The sequence below is a fragment of the Argiope bruennichi genome, chromosome 8 (assembly GCF_947563725.1).
Source record: "Argiope bruennichi chromosome 8, qqArgBrue1.1, whole genome shotgun sequence".
NCBI classification, from domain to species: Eukaryota; Metazoa; Arthropoda; class Arachnida; order Araneae; family Araneidae; genus Argiope; species Argiope bruennichi.
The window spans coordinates 53,871,078-53,894,107 of record NC_079158.1 but is presented as its reverse complement, the minus strand read 5'-3'; the positions used below and the strand labels follow the sequence as shown (position 1 = coordinate 53,894,107).

Sequence of the window (23,030 nt, the reverse complement as noted above, 5' to 3'; positions counted from 1 at the left end):
AGCTTGTAACTGATCTCGCAGAACGGAATGTTTCTCAAGAAATACTTTATTATTCTATATGCAGAGTTCCATCTCTAATCGTCACCCAATAATTAATTTCTAAACAGAGGTCGGCATAAATTTCTAATCGAAAAAATACTTTAAATGATGTAAATAAGCTGATTCAAAGACTCCCGGCAATCATCCTCTAAGGGACAGTTCAAATTGTCTCAAATAGTCTAAAACAGTAGTATTCCCTGTGTACCATAATAATAATAGCAAATGAATATTGAAACGGAAATTACTGGAGAATACAGCTATAAGCTATGCTGTAAAGTAAAAATGCGAAACTTTCAAGTAAAATTAATGTTTCATGATATCTATCATTCATTTTGACCCCTTTTTTAAGTTAAAATAATTATTACAAAGTATAACTTTATTCCTAAGTCATGCACTGATCGAAATCAGTTGTTTTATTTCAGCTGAATATCAATCCATTGTAAAAGTAGAATGGAAAGACGAGAGTTTTTAAGCAAATATTGTTGCGATTGTCCTGTTCTTGACGTGGAGAAAAATGCAAAGATAAATGAGAAAAACTTTGACATATTCCTCTAAGAAGAAGAAGAGCCATAATAACTGCAACTCAAGCCATTGCAGTTTCCAGATCTACATTATTCCGAATTTTGAAAAGGGAAAAATCTATAAAACATATTTCAAGCATCATAAAATATTTCTCATGGGGAAAAAAATAAGAGAGTAAAACTTCGTAACCAAAGAATCCTACTTAAAAATTTAAAAAGCAGCAACGAAATTGTAGGGGAAAAAACAACAACCGAGAAACTATCTGAATTCTCAAAAAAAAAATTAGGAGAAATATTTTTAATTTATTATTTAATTTAATCTATTTTTTAATGTTTATTTCTGTATTTATAATACTGCACTTTCAAAAAGGCATAATATTCAAAATTTGATAATTCGATCAGTTTTAGTCACAAAAGTGTATAATTAGTATCATTTTTTTGCTTAAAATGTTAATGTCAAGAATATTATATTAAAGATGATTAATAAGACTCAGACACAGTATAAAAATATGAACTTTATAATGTTTTCAGTAGTATAGTTACTGAATATAGGAACATAAAATATAATTTTGAGCATCATTTGGAGCATTTCTAGTTAGAAGTATATATCTGTAAATATTCATAAGTTCATGGAGCTCCGATTAAAGTAGATATCATATATATACATTTAATTAAAGCATTAGCTTATATTCTCTAGTCAGAATATTACGTGCATTTATTTATATGATCATTACAGTTTTAAGTTTCAAATAAATTTGTAAAACAAATATTAGGGAAAAAGAACAGAATATAACAATAATTTAGCAATGACTTTGAAAATGCCTTTGAAAAATTTTTGGAACTCAGTGTAACATGTTTACTTACAAAACTCGCAGATAAATTTATTTTTGACTATAAATTACGACATCCTTTCGTGGAAAATTACAACAAAATTGAGAAAGAAAACATTCTGAGTTTTTAAATACCGAAATTAATAATTTTAGTACGAGTTCATTTTAGATAAACCGAAAATTAATTAATTTCGAAGGAGCTTATTGCCACCAAGCTGAGCTTCTTTCTGACAAAAGAAAGCCGATAAAAAAAATTGGTGAACATATTTACTTACTCAGATTGAGGTTTGATGTTATAACATCCGACTGGTGTCCATGACTTTCCAGATAAGTAACAGGAATCTTGAATGATGGTTTTCTCTTCAAAAACTCCATATCGATAAATTGACCAGTGCTGCGCGAACTGACGAGCAAGGCCTATTATAAATATGTTTTCAATTGATAATAAATTAAGTTGAAACATATGCGCAATCTTACATCTAAAAACATAACTGATGTTTAGTAATTTTTTTTGTACGGTTGAGAAGAACCTACTTCGCTTACCACCTTCTTGATTGGAATATTATGGTATGATTCCGTTTTATGCATAGATTCATTCGTCTATCATCGATGAATTGCATCTATCAATATATTGTATGCTTAAAGCTTTTGGCAGTTTTTAAATAATTCAATTTACAGAAATGCTGGCTAAAATATATTTATGTTATTTAAAAAATTAAAGATTCCTGTTAAAAAAACAATAAATGCTTTGAAATAAATTGAACAATCTAATCTTTACTTTTGAGCAATGGTACTAAACTTATTGAAATATGTGTAATTGATTAGTCATAATCTTGTTATTTTATTACGCACGACTACATAAATAATTGTTACGAAATTGTGTTCAAGTCTAATCTATTTAAAAGAATTTTAATTGAAGAAAAAAAAAAATTAGTTTCTCTAAATAAGCTAATTTTTTAAAGTAGAATAAAAATGAATTTTTTTTCGAGTCACACCGAAATTATTACAAAAAAGCGTTAACACTTAATTAAAAATTTAATTAAAATTTGTTAATTTTCTTTCGTAATGATTACCTACAATCCAAGAAGTAACTGCATGCCAAATTTGATGACACGAAATGTAACTGTCTGTCTTACAGAGTTTTGTATCTCATTAAAAATGACATGTACTTTATTGTTCCATTATCTTTCATTATATTGTTTGATAAAAAAAATGCATTACAATGGGAATTCTAAAATTTCGTTTGCGTTTTATAAGAGACCGATTCCTATTAAATAAATAAATAAAAAAATAACAAAAATATTCTTCTATATAAAATAAATAAATAAACCAAAATAATAAATAAATAACTAAAAATAAATAAATAACAAAACCAAAGTTTTCAATGGCAGCTGTTATTTTTAATTAAATGAATAATTTGAAAACGATATTATAATATTGTCGCTTGAGTACTTCGAAATTTCTATGAATATCGTTGAAGATTTTAATCATTTTCATAAAAGAACTGCCACCAATTATCTACAGAACTACATTATATATGTATATATACACGACTCGTTAAAATTGTTGTAAATATCTCAGAAAATAATGTGATAACTTTTTAAAAGCAGTTAGGATGATCCATGACAAACGCATTATAAGACCCTGTTTCCACAAGGGCAATCAGTAGCCAGTTCAGTAAGAGATTAACAAAGTCACCAATCAACTACTAAGGTTAAAGGACATACATGCATAAATTTTTAGGACAACAGCCTGTGGAATGAGGAATAGACTGTTTGTCGTCGTCTCTTTTTGCATTTTTCAGTTGATGACGAGGCATTTTTGTAATCACGTGGTTTCTTTTTGTGGTCAGCAGTTGATTTTGATTCACAGAGTTTAAATGTATTACAGTAAAATAAATAAATGGAGTCAGATCACTTGACGTCATTCTATAAATAATTTTCCGTAGAGTTTTATAACATTTTCTTGTGCAAACTGCTCTGTGAATTTTCAATTGATGTTATTCCTGTTTTTCAAAAAATATTAAATCTACCTTCTAATTTCTAATATAATTTTATTAATTAAAAAATAAAATTTTGAAAGACTTAGAACTGATGCTACTAGTGTAATTTTTTACGGACACTCAATAGTTTACTTTGAAAAATGCTCTTTATCTTTAAATAGAGATCTTAAACAATTGCTAACACAATTTTTACAAATTAAAAAAAGACTCGGAGTCCGTGGAAAAAGGACTTAAGTTAATTAACAAGGATTTCCCTATGGGTGTTATAATGAAACTGACTAGAATGATATTAATGAATTGCGAGTTCAAACGGATGAGCGAAGAAAACAGAATGATGTGAAGTGATCGTAAATGTGCTGCTAGTACGGAATTACTAAAAATATTCCCATTCTTTGAATATTCACGCTCACCTCCTTCTCATTAAATCTATACTAATATTATAAATGTGAAAGTTTGGATGGATGGATGTTTGTTAGTCAATCAAGTCAGAACGGCTGAACGGAATTGGATGAAACTTAGCACAGAGGTAGATTATTGTCTGGAATAGGATATAGGCTACTATTTATTCCGGTTAATTCAGTGGTTAATTTTTTATTAATTAAACACTAACTTTCTCGCCAAAAATCTGAGGCCAAATCCCACCAAAAGTAAATAAGGTTTCAGGTTTTTTTTTTGTTTTTTTTTTCCACGCTAATGAGATTAGACTTAACATGTTTTCGACCGAATATTTCAATCGATTCTATTTATTTTCTTAGTGTTTGATGCATTTAAAATTATTCTTAATTTATCTATCTTACGGATTCATTCTGAAGTACTTTTAAATTAAAATAAAACATGAATATAGGAATCTAAAAATTACTAATCTGCATTGTGTTACCCCAACTGGAGTAGAAAATTCACGCATTGCGTTACGCCAACTAGCGTTGAAAATTCACGCATGCGCAGTGTGTTCTGATTGCTGACAACTGTATTTTCATATTAATTAAAAGTTTAAAAATTATGTGTATTATACTGTAGTAGCTATCTCAATCTCGATAGATAAATAAAATAGACTTGGCTTGATTTTAAAGAAACATGGACTTGATTTGCTGTTTTGTTTTATTGCAGGTATACTATGTAAATAAATTGCTTTTAGGTTAGTTGTGTGTTTTTGTAATTAAATTGTATTTATGTTATTTATATATTTTTCGTATATGCTTATAGTTAAGTGCATCGTTTTTTAGGTTATTTAAATTTTTTTATTTGTTTTATTTGATAGTTTTTCGAAATGCCCAGAAAACGCAAATCTAATCTTTCGAAGAGGAGTAATAAAGCTCGGACTATGAAAGTAGCTAGAAGATCTGTTTGCAATTTTAGTGAGCACTTGCGGACTATCAAACCCCCTCCAGATGTGGGATAAATACAAGGACGCTTTATCAGAAGATATTGTGCATAGGCTGGATGGCACTCAAATGACCTAATCGTTAACGAAGCTTTGGTATTGATTGAGGATAAAATAATTTCCATATCTGGAAAATGTCTCGCTGATTTCGGCCTACTCCCATCGCAACGAAGAGGGAAATTAGCAGGCGAAGTTGTGCAGGAGCTCTGGCTGTAGCTTCCTTGGGCAACTTTGCTTAACGGTGGCCGGACTGCACATTCCGTTTTCAAATTGCCGCTTAATCTTGCAAGCGAAGATACTCCAACATGCAACGTCACCAAAAACAGCGGCCGGGGAATCCTTTTGCAGCAGTGCAAGTTAATAGTATAGGACGAGTGCACAATGGCGCACAAGCATGCATTAGAGGCGTTCAAACACAGCCTGCAGGAATCCGCGGCAACCAGGCGATGATGGGCGGCGTTGTCGTTTAGCTCGCAGGCGATTTTAAACAGACACTGCCGACTACTGATCAGACCGTTAGTTCTAATACATACACATGAAAATTTCCATGCCAACGAAGTCGCGGGTAATAGCTAGTAATATATAATGTGATGTTTATTTCTTTATGAAATGATGACACCAAATTTTAAGAGAATATATATTTTCAATTTACACATACACAACTTCCGGATGTCCACGTCCCCTCCCCGTAGTTTTATAAGATATAGTCTTCTGCAGCTGAAAACTTCGCCAAGCGTTTTCTTAATTATCGCCAACAGTACCAAACTTCACTTCTAGATTGTATCTAGGGATTGCAATACCGGGATACCGGGATACCGAATACCGGTATTTTGAGTCATTTGTACAATTTTGTAATACCGGTATTCACAAGTTTAAATACCGGTTTTTCGGTATTTACTATAAATTTTTAAAATGGTCTCCACTATAAGTTCACGGATCGCCGACATAGCAAAATAGTATACGTTTTTGTTTTTATGTCTCCCTAACGGGCGAAATTAATTAACAAATTAATGGCTTAATTAATTGCTTAAATCTAAATGAGCGAAACATGGATTATCTCTGAAAGAAGAAATCTTATCCATAATTACTGATGGAGCAACAGTTATGAAAAAAAAAGTTGGAAAGTTGATTGGTGGAAATCAGCAATTGCGCTATGCTCATGGAATTCAGTTAGGAATAATAGATGTATTATACCAAAAAAATAAAGAACAGATGAATCCAAATACTGTGGATATAGAAACTTCGGATTCCAACTTTGAAGAGAGTAAGAGTGAGAGTGATATTGACAATGAAGATAATAACAATACATACTAACTGAAAATAAAACAGAATATATGTTAATATTAGATTTTAAAACATGTTGGCACCGTTTACTCCTAACAGCATACATCACACTAGAAAGCACACATCACTATCTGAAGATTATATATTACATTGAAAAATCGCACAGAAGAAAGGCATATCGAAATAGAAAATGTCTTATGGTATTTACATAATTATAATGATTTTAAAAATGAAGAAGAAGAAAAGAAAATAACCTATTCAAATCTGATTAAGTTTATAGTAAATTTTCTTAACATTTTTTACCCACAAACCTATCCACATTCAAAAGAATTCTGTTCAGTTACCGAAGATTATGATGACACTAATGTCGATAATGAAAAGGAATTGTCTCTTGAACAAAAATTAGAATTAGTGATAAATAAGAAAATTTCAACGAACCAAAATACAATACAGAAATCAGCTATATCCAAAACCGTCCGATAAGAAATCGATTTATTTGAAGGTGAGGGATTTAGAGGTAAATACTTGGAAAAAGTATATCGCGCATTGCTAACAATACCACCAACTAGTGTAAGATACCGAAAGAGCGTTTTTGACAGCTGGTAATTTTTGAACAAAATTACGTTTCAGGCTTAATGACATTACAATGGATGCATTATGTTTTTTAAGATCACATTTCAAAAATTTGTATTAGTACCACAGACTGAATAGTGATATTTACACTTTTTTGTGATTTAAATAAATAAGTTGTTCCTTTACTTTTTTTGCGATTCTTTATATACTGTTATAATTTATAAGTTACAAATTATTTTTTGTGATATTTACCTTTTCTAATAAAACTGGCAAATAAAACAAAGAAACACCTGTGTTTTCTTTCTTTTTCTAAAATTTCTAATACCGGTATTAAAACCGGTATCCCGGTATTGAGATCTAAAAAATACCGAATACCGGTATTGTAATTTTGGTCCGGTATTGCAATCCCTAATTGTATCGAATCAAGCCAGAATTAATAAAAAAAATTTATAGGGCTCAATGTTTGGGTACGACCGGAGTTCAACCCCCTGCTTGGTGCGATTTTCGAAAATCGCCAACTTGCCAAACAACGGTCTTGCGCCGTGTTTTGCAAAATGTTCAAAAGCGAGGGGGCAGATGTCTAGTCATAGCGCATAATAAAGGGGAAAGATAATAGGTTTGCCAGTCTGAAGGTTGCCAGCTTTGGCGCGTTATCGCAACTTGGCGAAGAAGGGGGTTAAACCCCGATTCACCCAATGTTTGTTTCTACCGTCTTTTTTAGCATATATTTCACTCTAATTTTTATCTAGACAACGAACTAAGTCTATAATCGGCACACAATTCATAATCGGAATTTTTCTAATAAACTAATAAAACTTGACTTATACATTTAATAAAACGTGGGGGGATATTTCTTATATTAACAAAGAAATTTTTTTTATTTTTTAAAAAATTAAATATGAATTTTTTTTTTAAATTTTGAATACATTACTTTAGAAAACAAGCGGATGTACTAAAAGAGGAGAAAGCGATTGAAACTAAATAGTATGATAGCATTTTTCCTCTAAAACTGGGTATGTACTGGAATTATGTTTAGAAATTCTGGTCATATTAAATGAATAATATAGGTAGAGCGAGAAGAAATATTATGTCTTTCATGTTGTCATTCCTTTCAAAGAAAAAAAAAGGATTCGACCTACTTGCTACATTGTTTTCATTCAACCATTCAAGAGGCATGTCAATTCTATCGCCCTCTAAACCGCATCCTCTACTGTGCTTCGTCGTCAAATGTCGTTTTTGATCCGAGTTTGTCAGATAGACGTCAATTCTTTGAGAAATTTCTGTGGTAAAATCGTCATTTTTACACACTTGAGCAGTCCATGAAGATGGAAGTGAGACGATGAATTCTCCAAAATAGGAACGCTTTCTCGTGGCATGGTAGATGAATTCAGATGACTTGGTGAGAACAGCCTAAAAGTGTGGAAAGAATAAAATTCTCTCTCTTTTTTTTTTTTTTTTTTTTTTTTTTTTTTGCATGAATAAGTCAGAATTTGCAAAAGATAAAAATATTCTGTGAAGAAAGCAGATTTTGAAATGGTTTATGTCAAAACTTCAAAGAAATTTGTCATTTTTTTGGATTTCAAAATATTAAAAAAGTAAATGGAACAGTTTCCAATTCGCAATACACACAAAATAGTACTTGAATAAAAATTGGGACAATAATCTAAATAGTTGCATTAAAACTATAATGCAACTCTTATAGTATTAATAATAATGGTTAAATATTTACAAAAATAAATAAATTTTAATACTAACTCCAGAATATACATATTTTTATCATTAGATAGTTCAACTAATTGAATTCCAAATTAAATTTTAGATAATAAATAAATAAATAAAAAAAAGAGGAGAAAAATAAAAACCAAACAATTTTTCATAGAAGCATTAAAAAAGTTGAAACAATGTCGCCAATCATAGAACTGACTGAACATTAATAAAATTTTATTAATGTTCAATTTTATGATTGGCAACTGTGATTGATAAATAATAACTATGACTGGCAATTATGATTAATAAAATTTTATTAATGTTCAATTTTCTGATTGGCATGTATTAAATTTTAAAATAAAGTTTTTATTCAGATTCTGCAACTGCGTATTACGTTACATCTCTAGACGAACAAAGTCGAATAATGCACGTTACTTTTACATTGCTTTTCTATTCTCGAAGTTCAAAAGTATTGTGAATCATAAGTTTCAATAAAATTTGTAGTGAATTTGTTATTGAAGTGAGTTTCATTACTTAGTGATTTATGTAAATCGTGAGCCTATAACCGATGAAAAATCTTAATTAATCTTTTATCGAAAATTTTTAAATTTTCAGATAAAATGGATTATTTTAACAAGCTTCTACAATTGTACAAATAGATTTAGCACTAGATGTTCATACAAAACAGACTTTCAGATGCAATCTTTTTTTTATGGCTCTAAGGACTAAACTTATTTTGACATCTTCCCATAAGCCGGACAACAGCTATTACAAAATATAAATATTGGCAAAAAAAAAAAAAAAAAAAAAAATAGTAATTTTTCTGTCAATTTGATATGCATATTTAAGCTTTTAAATAGCTTCAGTTTAAAAAGCAATTTAAAGACGCTTTTCGTCATTTTAAAAAGTTATGTAGCTTTTTACCTTCTTTTGACTGATATTCCCATAATAAAAAAGAAATATAACATCCATGGATCTGAATTAATGCTAATAAAAATCTATGAGAAACTTGATTAAAGGAAACATTAAGATTTTTTTAATTGATGCTGTCTAATTTTTAGCTTTTGTCACGATTTCTTTGTCCAAACCATGGTAATAGCAGAACGGCGAACCAAATAAATTAGCAGAAAGTATGAAAGAGCGATTATTGACTGACAGTTTATCCAATTTGACAGCCTTGAGATGCCTAAACTTCCATTCTCCCAGAAGTGCTCTTTTTGTGGCCCAAGTTATATTTAATGCCTTAAAGATACGTTCCTCTTTAGAGCTGATATACACTCCTGCCGACGTGGTAATTGCAGAAAATGAACGGGCTGATGTTTTAGCTAAACAAGCCTTAACTTCTCCCAATATCTGCGACTGGATCTCGCCCGAAGACACCAGTTCGGTATGTGCTAAAATTGTAAGACATAAACAAAACTTAGAATGGGAAAATTCTAAATACTATGAAAAATACAAATGGCTTGATGCTTTCAATTTTAAAAAACTCAATTTATCCAGACGTAATGAGGTCTTAATTTTTCGATTAATATCTAGGACTTTTCCAGTCAATGCAGTTCTTCATGAATGTAGGCTCATTGAATCACCAAATTGTGTCCATTGCCAGATTCCAGAAACTTGTGAACATTTTGTCCTCTCCTGCCGTAAATATGAGACAGCTAGAGATTCTCTCCGTGCCAAGTTGGGTTATATTCCACTGTCTTTAGATTGGATTTGTGATTTCTCCATTCAGGGTTGTCATAAAGTGAAGGCTATTTTAGCTTTCTTTGTTGATTCAGGCGGATTTTAAAATTTTTGTGATATTCGTGTTTTGATTTTGTTAACCAGGCACAAGCTAAGAACTTGTTCAGGAGCATACGCCGGAAAACAGACCTCCATTCCTTCCTCATATGAAGGAGCGAGAGTGAGAAAGAATTTCGATCTTATATATTTTAGATGGAATTTGCAGACTTCAATATTTTGATTTCGTGAAAAAATAAATTTTTTGCAGTCGGATAGTGATTCACTCACCATTCAATACAGTGCTTCATTTTTATTTCTTTATTTTTTAAAATTTTAATTGTTAAGAATGCCTACAAAATGGTAAGAAGATGTGGAAAATAATTCGGGGAAATCTAAATTAAAATAATTATATGTATATTTATTTTTCGAAGCCACGAACAAGTTCTTAAGTGAATAAATATGCATCAAATTACTTTTCCAAGTGCAAAGGAATTATAAGTATTCGCTACACCGAAGTTAAAACTACAAAGACGATGGATTTCGAGCAATTATGAAATTATTTTAAGAGTGTAGCTAATTTGAAATTATTACATTTTTATATACTCTCTTAACGCAGACCCATAAAAAATTTTAAAATTTCATTTCAGAAAAAGAATTTCAAATCTTTTACCATTTTTTTTTATAATTTTTACTATGAAAAAATTTTAATTAAACTGGGAGATCAATTAAGAATTAAACTATCACAGAAATTTATTTTAAGAAATGTACAAATAACTATTTCTCAAAATTGCTGATCTCTTCTTGTCAAAATTTTATATTCTTTTATCGCAATTTCAGTTTTATCTCGCTTTCCATATTTTTTTACTAAGCTAAACTTCTTTTTCGTGCTTAAAGATAACCAGTTACGAACTATCCCTATAAGAAATTTAAAACTTATTGAGTTTAATATAAAAATCACACTTTAAGTTAGGAAAGAGATTTGTAGAAAAGAAAGCGTTTATTGCATTTGGAATGTAAATACTTGTGGATGAGTTCCAGTCTTAAAATTTCTGATGTAGTAAGAATCGGCGAAAAATTTTTTCCTATTTTAATTTGTATTTTTTTTTCTTATGAACGAAATCCATCGTCACTTTCTGACTCCAATAAATATACATAACTTATATGCTTCGATTTTCGTTTGATTAATAAACATTTTATTCGCTATACGAAAATTGTTTTTCATATGAAAATCCAAGCTTTCTGTGAAATGCTCGATAGATAGAGATTTTCGGTTTAGGAAAAGTAAATATATAGATGTTTCCGATTGAGCGAAATTCGATATATGTGAATTCACTATATTTTCTAAAGAAAGCTTTTTAAATCTGTGGCTTTATCTTCGGGTCTTTAAGATGACATGAGAAAAAGTTAATACCTTTTTTTGAGACGAGATAAAATAAATGACAATTCAATTCACAGGAATTTAAAATTGAAAGTAGCAAATTCAAAGTTGAGAATAATAAAAAATGGCTAGTCAAAATATAGCTCGAAATATGTTTGATTTTACTTTCACATTTACATAACCTTGAAAAGCGAGGAAATCCGCTTGTGAAGAGCAGCTGGTTTTGATCGACGGTGATTAGTTCAACTAAAGGAGGAAATTTACAACAAATTTTGTAAACATTAAATTTCAGTCTCGTTCATTTGATCTCGTTGTATGATACTAGTCCTTTTCAAGCAGTTCATAAAATAGTTGTTTTGCAGTTGAAAAGTTGACAAATCGTCATAAAAATTTATAGAATAATGTTGCAACGCTAATTTTTATACTCTTTATATTATATATATATATATAATTTCTTTAATGATGTAAAGAATTATATTTCATGTTGTTAAAACAAATATTAAAAAAATTACTTCAAAATTTTTATATGATCCTCCCCACTTTCTGTTAGAGTGATATTTAGTAAAATATAACACACTACATTTTAAACAAACTAAAACTGACAGATTTATGAAACTTCGAATTTTATATTTGGAGTTCAGATGTCGTCCTCATCGTCTGATCTTGGTTCAAAATTGCGCTGTCCGGCAATTTTCAAAAAAATCAAAATGGAAAGATAATAAAACTAAACTAAGATTAGCCAAAAAGTAATTGCATTGTTGCACTATATATGCTATTACTTAAATTAATTTCCCAGAAAAATATGAATTTATAATGATAATTGATTTGTTGAAAGAAAAATATACTTCGCAACAACTAAAATAATTTCAGACAATTTCAATATAATCAACTAATATAATTTCAGACAATAATCAATAGATCATTATTATCAAATCTCACTTTACTGAAACTTTGCTTTAAAAAATACTACAAAAGTTCGTAAAAAAGGTGAAATAAGTCTGGTCATGTTAACTCTGAATAGCTTGAGTTTGAGTTAAAATTTTGAACAAAATAACTGTCTTTGAAAGTATACTTTTTATCTGGAAAAATAAACACATAAAAAATACATTATTTTAACTTATATGAAAAGCATTTTTTTCCTATTATAGTGTAATCGAAATTAAATATGAAAAATGCCAATTCAAGTTTTATTTTAATTAAGTGTCTAAAATGCCTTTTGTAAATAATTTTTCAATTTTCTTGATCTTTGTATGCCTGGCGGAAGCACATTTGGGTCAATGTAACTAACCTTAATTCTTTGTTCGTTATTTTATTTACAGTGTCTCACAAAAGTGATGGGACACTTGTGCTTTACAAAAGGAAACTGTAATAAAATAAATTAAAAAAACATGTACAAATTTTTTGTGGGTGTGTTTCATACTTAAATTTAGCAACAATTATTACATAACATACATTTTCTCAAAATATTAAAATATTAATTTAATAAAAAATACAATTGTTTAGAACGGAGCAAAAAATAGGTCACATAAGTGATGGGACACCATTAGATATGCAAAAAAAATTGTCTGAAATAAGCAATAAAAATATTTTTGGTGGTTTTATTTTTACTCAAAAGCAATTGGCAATAATTTATAAAACCGTCTGCAGTATTCCTCTCCAGTTTGTTTTGGAATTTTTGTGTTTTTTAGCTCTGTGCAGCCATGAATACTAAACGAAAAGAAACTTCGCCTGAAATTCGAAAATTAGTTATTAATTTGCATATTGAACGTGGAAAATCTATTAGAAAAACTGCTGAAACAGTTAACTTAAGTCATTCAACAGTTTTCAATATCATTAAACGATATAAAAAGAATCATATTATTCAGGATAAAAGAAGACCTGGCCGACCATCAAAGCTATCCAAAGGAATACAGAGAATTATCGTTCGAAATATTAAAAAAAATCCAAGAAAGAGTGCACCTAAAGTTGCTGCTGATTTACAAGCATTATATGGAATAATTGTTAATCCTGAGACTATTAGAAGGGTAATTCGATCTGCTGGATATCACGGTAGAGTAGCCAGGAAAAAATTCTTCGTAAGTGAAAGGAATAGAAAATTAGGACTAGCTTTCGCAAAATCCAACATAAATAAGAATTCTGATAACTGGAATAAAGTTATATTTGCTGATGAGAGTAAATTTAATATATTTGGTTCTGACGGTAGAATCTTGGTGTGGAGAAAACCCAGGGAAGAATTTCACAAACAGAACTTGGTGCCAACAGTAAAACATGGTGGAGGAGGAGTTATGGTATGGGGGTGTATGTCGTCCACTGAAGTTGGTAATCTTGTTTTTATTGACAGTATAATGGATCTGTACAAGTATATTGACATTTTAAAGCAAAATTTGAAATCTTCAGCACGAAAATTGAACCTTCATAACGATTTTAACAGGACAATGACCCCAAGTACACTGCTTTGAACGTTAGACTCTGGCTGCTGTATAACTGTCCTGAAATAATAAAAACACCACCACAATCTCCAGACTTAAATCCCATAGAGAATATTTGGCAAGAATTGGAATCAAGAATTCGCAAACACACCATTTCTTCAAAACAACAATTAAAATCGGTGCTTCAAGAAGAATAGGGTAAAATCACTCAAGAAATCACAAAAAAATTAATCGAATCCATCCCAAGAAGATTAAATTGTGTTTTGAAAGTAAAAGGAAATCCAACAAAATATTAAAACCTTTTAAAAAGTAAAATTTTTGGATAAATATTTGATGGAAAAGTAAGTGTCCCATCACTTATGTGAGCCATTTTTTGTTCCGTTCTAAACAATTGTATTTTTATTAAATTAATATTTTAATATTTTGATAAAATGTATGTTATGTAAGAATTGTTACTAACTTTAAATATGAAACACACCCAAAATTTTTTTGTACATGTTAATTTATTTATTTTATACAGTTTCCTTTTGTAAAGCACAAGTGTCCCATCACTTTTGTGAGACACTGTATTTATTTTCCAATTTTTGTTTATTAATATGCAATTTTTAAAATTGTATAATTGAATTTTTTTTGTATTTGATTTGATCTAGGGCTCATTCTTATCAAGTCTTCTTCACTGTAAGCCGTGGTGGCTCGTTCATAAGCTTGCAGAATCTCCTTGAAATTATTTTAAAAGCTGTTTTATTATTATTTTCTCCTTTTGGTTATTTTTCCTCATTAGCAAATCAATAATAAATGGAAAAAAAGATTTTAAAAAAAGATAAAAATGCAGCGATAAAATGTATCAACAAGTAGCAGAAATACTTAAAAAATACACAAAGCTTTTCGAAAGCATTAAAATTCTCTCTCAAATGAATGATATATCGGAAAACGAAAAGAAACTCTGTCTTTGAACTTAATTTGCCACAGCTGCATTTTGACAGCTCTAGTTTGGCCGCCTTCCAACTGATAAATTTTCCTCCTTCATTCTCTCAATTTTTTCGTCTTTTCTTATTAGCTGTTTATTGGTTTCGATTTCAATTCTATGCTATCTCGACAGAAATTTGTGTGTCTTATTGCACATTTGTTTTCTTTTGCTAGAAGGCATTCCAAGATAAAGGAATATGTAAATAATTTTGTACTATACAATAATACAGATAAATCTTTATAATGCGGTATTAATCCTTATCATTAAAGGCAAATAAACAACGGACCTTGCGTGCGAGTTATTTGTTATTCAATTTTGATTGAGAGTTTTCGATTTGACTGAGGAAGAAAGAAATGTATAGGGAGGGAAACAAAGAACATTCAAACTTTTCCTCTAGAATTCTCACATCAACAATCATTTTATGCTCTGTTAATAAGATTAAAAAGAACTTATCTAATACGGTAATTATTACAGATCTGTAACCCTTTATTTACCAAATTATTCCATCATCAATTTTTCAAATTTATTTTTGAACCAATAGTTAAGTTTTGGTACAGAATAAACCTAAAGTAAATTATTAGAAAAAAAACTTTTTGTAATTAATTAAAATAATTAATGATAAAAGATTTTTAACGTTACTTTTTAGTTTATATCTACTGCTTTCTATTCGAAATACGTCCTTCGTGCTCTTTCAAATACCGTTAGATAAAAAAAACAGTCATACTGTAAAGATATAAGCCAGGTTTAAACGGTACTTTAAAGTACCGTAGATAAATAAAAAGTTAAAATATAATAGTTTTTAATTTCTGGTCTTGAATTTAAAAAAATTCTTACTACGAGATGAAGTTTTTAATTATATTTTTTTAGTTGAATTCTTTGATGTCATAATAAAGGGTGATTATAAAAAAAACTGTCCCGATATGTGACCTTAATTATAATACCGTTCATAAGAACAGAATAAAATTTTGGTTCAAGGTATTTTGAGGAATGCGTCTCGAATCGTATGAAAAACAACAGTTAAGCTTTAACAGTTACGGTTACAGCGACAAATTTCAAAATTTTCAATTTTTTTTTTTTTTTTTTTTTTTATTGGAATGTGTCTTCAGTAGCAAAAAATAATAAATAGCCTGGAACGGTATCTGTAGCACGGAAATCACCATCACCAGATAGACTAAAAATAAAAGAACTGAGCTGCAGTGCAAGAGAGACGTGAAGTTCAACAGAGTCTTTTCGGCATGGCAAGTGCTTTAGTTCTAAGCACTATATGCCGCATACAAAGTGTCATCGTGGTTGAAGTAGGTCTTGTAGCAAATTTGTGAAACACAATAAAATGCTTTTTTTTTTTGTTTGTTTCTCTCTGTTATTGATTATTTTCTCTTTTTTCCTCAGTCTGTCTGGTGCTAGTGATTTTCGTGTTATAGGTACTGTTCCAACATTATATATTGTTCTTTGCTATAGAAAATGTATTTCCATAAAAAAAATAGTGTTGGCATTTAAAATTTTATCGCTGTAAATCGTAACTGTTAGATCTTACCTATTTTTCAAATGAGTCTTCAGCGCATACCTCAAAATACCTTGAAAAAATTTTACTCCGTTCCTGTGAATTATATAATAGTTACGCTATCATATATCAGAATAGTTTTTTTACAATCACACACACACACACACACACACACACACACACACACACACACACACACACACACACACACACACACACACACACACACACACACACACACACACACACACACACATATAACCAATCTAAAATTAGAAATATTTTGAAAACGAAACTAAATAGTTTCGGAATCACAACTAAAATTATTTCTTATTCAAATTAAAACCAAAAAAGGAACAGAAAAAGCACCATAGTATTTAGAGAGCGCAAATGCAGCTACTTCTAAAACACAGGTGAATTGAGACAATAGTAATAAAAAAACCAAGTTAATAGGAAATTATCAAAATTAAACCAAATAAAAAAAGAATCTGGCCTGAAAACTCTCTGAAGGATCATCCTCAGGCAGGGATTCAAAAAAATGGAAGGAATGTCCCCCGAAAATCCCCTGAAATTAGGCCTAAGAGATATATCATTTTAACAGAAAGGAAAATACAAAACAATAAGTTAGAAGAATACGTCCACTAATAAGCAAAAATACAATAACAAAAATAACATAAAATAATCATATAATAACACTTAAACCAGTAATGCAAACAAAAAGGAAAGCACATACCAGCAGCAGGCAAAAAAAATTTTAAGCTTTCGGTTGTGTTTCCCGCTCTCAACACCTCCAAGCTAACGCATTCAAGATACCGTTAAGGGTAGGTAAAATAGGTATAAAAAAAGCGCGCGTGTTTTTTTTTTTTTTTTTTTTTTTTTTTAGAGTAGTGAGGGGATGAAAATGAAAAATTTTTGGGAAGGAAAAAAAAAACGCTGGAGAAATGAAAAGAAAGCTCATTGCTTACACAATATTACAGTCAGTGCACAAATGAGCCACCATCAATATTGATATAGGCCTAGTAGTGCATAGCAATTGATTGGCATATTTTTTCGAAGATACCTAGTGTTTCATGAACAGTTGCAACAGAAATTGAAAGTTTTGGAAAGAGGTACTCAGCAGGATCAATTGGAGTCTCGTAGACACTGCACTTTCTCACCTTGTTTACATTTACTTGTTCCGCCTACACTTTACATTTCCGACCTCATACTACAATACAAAAAATGCTTCTTCATCTGTATTTTACCTCCCTTTAAAGTTTGACCCATGAATTCAAGAGCATCTTGCGTATACATATTTGCAGTACTGTTCGATTTTGAATAATGACTGCTGTTATCGTTATGTTTTAATATGTTCTCTATACATCTCATTTTCACATTTTATATTCAATAAAGATAGACACAATGAAGTTTTTTTACACAATTTTTCAATTCAAGACAGCTTTAAAATCCAAAGTATAAAAATAAAATTTCAGTACATTTATTGAAATCAGCCGAAAATATCCTTTTTTTTTTTCAAAATAATAAGCTTGTTTCTAGTAATTTATTTTTAAATCTAAATCTTTTAAATGAAATCATAAATCAAACGCAATTCTATCTTATTCTCACAAAACGTTGTTGGCGAATCATTAAAAATGTACTTACCTTTAGTGTTTCGATGCTGAATTCCTGTTTTTGTACACTCTCCGAAATGGATATGGTTATGCCTTTATATGCGTTGTTTTCTATATAAACAGATGAAACATTCACGACACAGAGATAAAAATGAATAAGTAGATTGAAGAGTTTGTAATTTGCCATCATAAACTGTAACTATCGGCTTATAATTTTACGATGTAGATATAGTTTGCGTTTTAGTAACATCTCTTCTCTCCGTTACTTTTTCTTCTACACCACCTATTCTAGTCTTAATGTAAGAAAAGTGTACTGTTTAAACAAAGATGGCCAATTGTGAAAATCTGGTATTTCGTTAAAGACAAGTCGTAAAAAAAGAGATAACTAAGCATCCGTTGCTAAGGCAATAGATAAGCGCAATCTACCTGTGAGTAAGTTACATTATCTGAAAGTATACGCAACAAAATCAAAACATTTTTGAATAGTTTTTTTAATAGGATCTTTTATTTCATCTCAAGTACATTGTCCTTTTTAGCTAAGGCAGCGATTACTAAATGACATACTGTAGCTGTGAAATATTGTTTGTTTAGAAGAAGGAAAGTTTTACATTTTGCAAATTTAGTTTATTTGTATTAACACTTCATTTTCAAACTACTACTACTGTTTTGGAATGGATCTTGTAATTTCGAACCAATTCAGTAAAAGTCTTAAAATGGATTATTGAATAATTAATTTTAAATAAGATATTTTGATGAAATTATCACGAATAAAAGAAGTTTTCAGTACTAGAGTGTATTTTTTAATTTATATATTATTTGTTATTTTGTATTACCTTCCATAAATGATATTAAATTTTGAACTTCGACTACAATAACTTTTTTAAGCACATTTCATATACGAGATAAAAAAAAAAAAGAAAGATTTCATTCGTGCTTTAATCTTATAGAAATTGCAACAAAATATAGCAAGTTGATGAGTTCTATAAAAAAGTTTAACAAGTTAAAGGATTGGAATTATTTATAGTCTAATTATAGAAACTTGAACTTTAAAACACGCAATGTGTATCAAAATTTTAATTGCAGGCAACAGTATAGTTTCCAATTATGAAAACGGCAAAATTTTGACAATTCACTAAAGATATAATTTACCATTTTCCAGATAAAATGTGAGATAATCAATTTGATATGAAACATTTGCTTTAATGTTTAAAATCAGATTGCTGCATATTTTTTTTTCAGAATATTAATAATAAACTTACTAATTATAATTATGGATATTGCTTTCTAGTAATATATCAGCATAAATATAGTTTATGAAATTTGGACCAAAATAAATTGTAAATATATTTGTTATTAATCTGAGGATTTCTAGCATCATAAAATAATTATAAATGGTTTTGCAATACGTTATTAACATGTACTTATCCGTTCAAAATAATTATATTTAATTGCAGTCATTCATCAACTCCTCTAACTGTTGAAAGATTTGAAATAATTTATTTTGTTTAAGATTATCTTCTCAAATCATTTAAATTCCATTAAAAAATTTTGTAAAATATTCAGAAAACGTTTTGCCATCGGTTTGATAATTACCATCTTATCGTTTATTAATCCTTTATTATATAACTATGCACCTATAAAATTTGCTACAAAAAAAAGCCTATTTTTCAGATTTCAAGTTTCTACTATGTTGGTCTGCATTTTTTAAAATGTTTTCTTTATTTACTGTTAAATACAATAAAATCGTTTAAACAAACTGGAACGAAAATAATCGAAAATTGAATTGCTAATAAAGATTTTTTTTTTCTTAAATATTTTATTCGATGTAAAACTTTGTATATATAGAAAAAATAAGCCGTTTTCAATCAATATAAAACAGCATAAAAATATTTCTGAATTTACCTCCTATTAGCATAGCGAAAATGTAATACGGTATTTTGAAGTTCATAACCACATTTCATCACGTTTTTAGAGAAAGAATTCTGCATAAAATCACTCAAAAATCAGCATGAATGTGAGCATGCATTCAATAATCACAGTATTTCTAACATTCAAAATTTTAATTGAATATACGGAAATTTTAAATCTGAAAAATAAGCTTGTTTAAATAGTTTTTTTAAAGACACTTGTAACTCGGCAACAAAAATAGGTTTAACATATACATAAGAGATTTAAATATCTGTATTAAAATTTCATACGAATGCTGTGAAAATTACTATATGCAAGTACTGGAATTTGAAAAAGGAGTATTTTTTTTTATAAAATGCAAAAAGCTGTATCATTTTATAATAAAGATCCGTACTAAATAAATTTAAAAAAAATTAAGTTATGAGGTTTCATTTTTTTTTTTTTTTTTTTTTTTTTTTTTTTTTTTAACAGAGATCGATTTTCAAGATCGATTAAATGTCGTATCTTACGAGGCTAACGTCATTTACGAAATTACTAGAAAAGGGCATGTTAACTAAAAAAAATGCCTATTCACTTATTACTATGTAACGTTATAAGTGTAATGGATTTAATTGATTAATGAGATTGCAATTATTAAACACTAGCTAATATAAAAATTGTCATCAATTTTAATTAAATCGATCGCTTATTTATAATTCGATTTTTACGATTCTCTCGACAAAAGTGTTTTCAAGCATTAAATTGCTTCAAATATTAAAGCCATTAATTTAATAGCACTCCAATTTTGTCATGGATCCATGTCGTCATAATGGCGTTAAAAACTTAACTGTCTGGTTAATCCGTCACTCTCTGAATTTTTCTTTAGTCTTCACGTTGCTCGAGAAATAAACAAAATTTCTTTAGCTATTAACAACCGAGAAAAAAACAAACAACTAATTGCAGAAGCAATGAAAACTAATTTTCACTGCAACAATGAAATGCGTTGTTGAAAGTCATTAATTTTTAAGAAATTAACATCCCAATAAAAATTTATACTACAAATAAAATGATATCATTAAAACTAACTTTTTAAGATTAGGTGGAATGTGTTTACTTTCAATTAAATTTCTCATGAATGCTTTAATGCTTACGATTCCACCTAGACGAAATTTCAAAGCATCAAATTAGGGCAGACATCAAAGCTGTATTTATTCAATAGCCTTAAAACGTGTGTGCGCGCGCAATTACATTTCTAAAGTTATCATGGAAAATCTTTAAATTTTAGAAAAAAATTCAAATTTAATTTTCTTACAAGAAAAAACATGTTCTCAAGAGGCAAATTTTCACTTTAAGCATATTTATCAAATTTGGTAATGTTAAGTCCAACGATCCGTCCTGTAGAAAGCTAACATTTAACAGCAAATGCTTGAATATGAACCTTATACTTTCAAAAATATAGCAGAGTTTAAAAAACAACATGTTGCGTTTATTATTTAAGCACTTCAAAATAAAAATTTCTTCTAATAATGTTAAAACGTAAGCGCAGGTGGGATGGGGAGCTCCACAAACCAAACCGTTAAGCCTCGAGTTACCAAAATCTGCCCACTTATTTTACAATTTGAGAATACGTACATTAGTTATATTTTTCAGTTAAAAATTAATCCAAATTCTTGCGAGTTTTTTTTATTTAATTACCAAATATTATTGCTCAGAGGATTTTTTAAAATTATTTTCAAATGTCTAAAATTAGCTTTTAGACATTATTACTCTAAGTTTTTACGACTTTTAAACGCTTTTAAACTTCGAACAATACTTTTCATCGTTGCAGTGAAATTCAAATCGTTTTCATTGTTCCATCAAATATTTAACCACGTCATTTTATTTCAATGTCGAAAGCTAAAGGGAAAATACTCCATTATTATTTGACCAATTTAAAGAATAATTAAAGTGAAATTCAATTACCCGGACAGTTAAGTTCAGAATGGCACAGATGACAGCATGGAACTCCATTCCAAGAACACAATTCAAAGAAATTCTACACAATAAACAGAATATATTTAAAGTTATTAAAACACCGCTTTCATGTCTTACAATTTGATACTTATAATTACATTGTTTAGTAACATCAAATGAAATTAAACACAATATTCTAGTTGAACCAGCTGATCAGCAAAAGGTTCAAGTTTTAAATTAATGCTATAACCGTTATGACATGAAAAACATACCGTAATTACAGTTCTTTCATCTCAATCCTTGTATAACTAGTCATGTGCATTTTTACAAATGTTTCACGGAATCCAACAAAAGCAATTCTTATCGTTGAATATATTTCAAATGCATTATAAAAGATGGAAATTAAAATAGTTGTCAAAAATTCAACTTTCCTTTAGTTTTCCAATTTATTATAATCAAATTTAGAATTTTTTTAAAGCTTGATTTTTGATTCTAATTTAATTCGCAGTAAATTAATTATTGTTAGAATTATAAGGTTAAGCGATGAGCAATCCCATATTTTCAAGTTTAGATGATTGTAACACATTGAAGAGAATCGAGGCCTAATGGAAAATGTACACACGACATTTATTACATTTCAGTATACGAAATTCCTCATGTCTACATAAAATTCTATGAATTCTAGAAATTTTTGCTTGATGAAATAATTCCTTAAATTATTTGAAGAATAATTCATTTAATACAAGAATTCCGACATTTAGGACAAATAAATCATCTCCCAAACAAGTTATAAATTGAAAGCAAAAATTGTTTATTTTTGTGGCGTTTTAAATTTATCAAATTAGGCAAACATTAGAATTAAGAAAAAAAAATCCAGAACACACATTAAGAATTAAATACAACATGAATATGAAACGTCTATAACTTTATTTGCAACTTTGATATACAGTGAATAAATTTTATATAATCACAACTATGAAATTTATACATGCATTTAAAAATAATTCAACATAAATTTAATTTACTATTTACTTGCGTTATTAAAAAAACTCGAAATAAAGCATTCGCGTAAGGCATAATACAGATATTCAAGTATTCTGAAGATGAATATACAAGACTAATATATAAATGAAAGAGCATCTAAAATATATTGATACAAATTGTTGATAAGCATTATGAATTTAAAAATCTCATTTATTTTTTCCAGAACTTTGGAAAAATTTAAAAAAATGTAGGAATTTTGTAG

The 23,030-nt window shown here is 29.0% G+C and overlaps 1 protein-coding gene across 2 annotated transcripts in view; it reads right to left on the bottom strand.

Moving 5' to 3' along the window:
- LOC129980924 (calcium-activated chloride channel regulator 1-like) overlaps positions 1-18,302 on the bottom strand; it is a 48,677-nt gene extending 30,375 nt beyond the window's left edge. For both annotated transcript variants that reach the window (XM_056091413.1, XM_056091412.1), the window contains exons 1-3: positions 17,976-18,302; positions 7,770-8,040; positions 1,666-1,807 (exon numbers count right to left, since the gene is read on the bottom strand). In XM_056091413.1, coding sequence (XP_055947388.1) covers positions 1,666-1,807; positions 7,770-8,040; positions 17,976-18,134 — 572 coding nt within the window. In that variant the 5' untranslated portion in view covers positions 18,135-18,302. The remainder of the gene's footprint in view (positions 1-1,665; positions 1,808-7,769; positions 8,041-17,975) is intronic.
- Positions 18,303-23,030: the final 4,728 nt, after the last annotated feature.